Here is a 928-nt window from a genome sequence, read left to right as displayed (position 1 = left end):
GACTGAAGAAAGAAAGACATGAACATCTTGGATGACATGGGGGGGTGTAAATTAACAGGACATTTTTATTCTGGAAGTCAGGCTGAGAAAAACACCTCTCCAATGTTCAGAACGAGTGTTTAGTGATTAATGCGTTTGGCTGTACCTGTCGGGGGTGATCCGGGTAACAGGGCTGACTGTAGATGTGGTTCAGCGGCTGTAGGATCTCTGTGCCGCCCATGTCTGCGTTCATGCTCTTCACTCTCTTCAGAGCCTCTTCCATCGTGTCCTCGCTGTACACAACACTCTGACTGCAACGACACACACCACAGTCTCTCACAAAACCACAGCTAAATGAGATCATTCCTGAAGAATATTAAACATCCAGTTACTGACGGGAAGAAGGACTCAAAACTAGAGCCGAATCCGTAGATGTTGAAGTAGCATCCCATGGGCAAACTCTTCAGCAGCAGCAGCAGCGTGTCCTGGAGAGACACGCTCAGTTCAGTTACTCAATACAACTCAATAAATGTGTCATTATAAATCCTACATCTTACTCTTGCGCTTTCAATGCGCTTCTGTGCGTCTTTCCCATGATGCATCTCGCAGCCCATACTGCCGGATCTGTCGACCACAAAAATGAACTCGCCCTGAGACGCCAGTGATGACATCACATCCGCAGGGAACTCTGGGTACAAACTGATCATGAGCGCCGGGTCGCCCATCAGAGACCCTGAAACAGTGTAAACAGGGTGTAAATGGCCTGAATTCAGTATGAACCGTGTTACGCTGTACAAACCACCTTAACAACTAACCAAGCCCTGCGTCCCCGACTCACGTATGATCCACCCTAAACATCAGAGCTCAGAGCAGTTCTGTGCACATTATATTTATTATAATATTAATATAATTACTAATATTACCCACAAACCCTTGAGCTGCAGACGAG

At 46.7% G+C, this 928-nt stretch overlaps 1 protein-coding gene across 1 annotated transcript; it reads right to left on the bottom strand.

Annotated features, from left to right (window-relative positions):
* Positions 1-145: 145 nt before the first annotated feature.
* On the bottom strand, positions 146-712 carry LOC107720531 (von Willebrand factor A domain-containing protein 5A-like; the record flags this gene model as incomplete). The annotated part of the gene is made up of 3 exons (XM_016528268.1): positions 146-290; positions 376-464; positions 537-712. Coding segments are annotated over 3 exons (410 nt in total), but the record flags the coding sequence as incomplete, so codon positions are not given.
* Between the last annotated feature and the right edge of the window lie 216 nt (positions 713-928).

Source organism: Sinocyclocheilus rhinocerous, unplaced genomic scaffold, assembly GCF_001515625.1.
Source record: "Sinocyclocheilus rhinocerous isolate Xijiao unplaced genomic scaffold, SAMN03320098_v1.1 scaffold7230, whole genome shotgun sequence".
NCBI classification, from domain to species: Eukaryota; Metazoa; Chordata; class Actinopteri; order Cypriniformes; family Cyprinidae; genus Sinocyclocheilus; species Sinocyclocheilus rhinocerous.
Note: the sequence above shows the minus strand (reverse complement) of the source record. Positions and strands in the feature narration are given on the sequence as shown.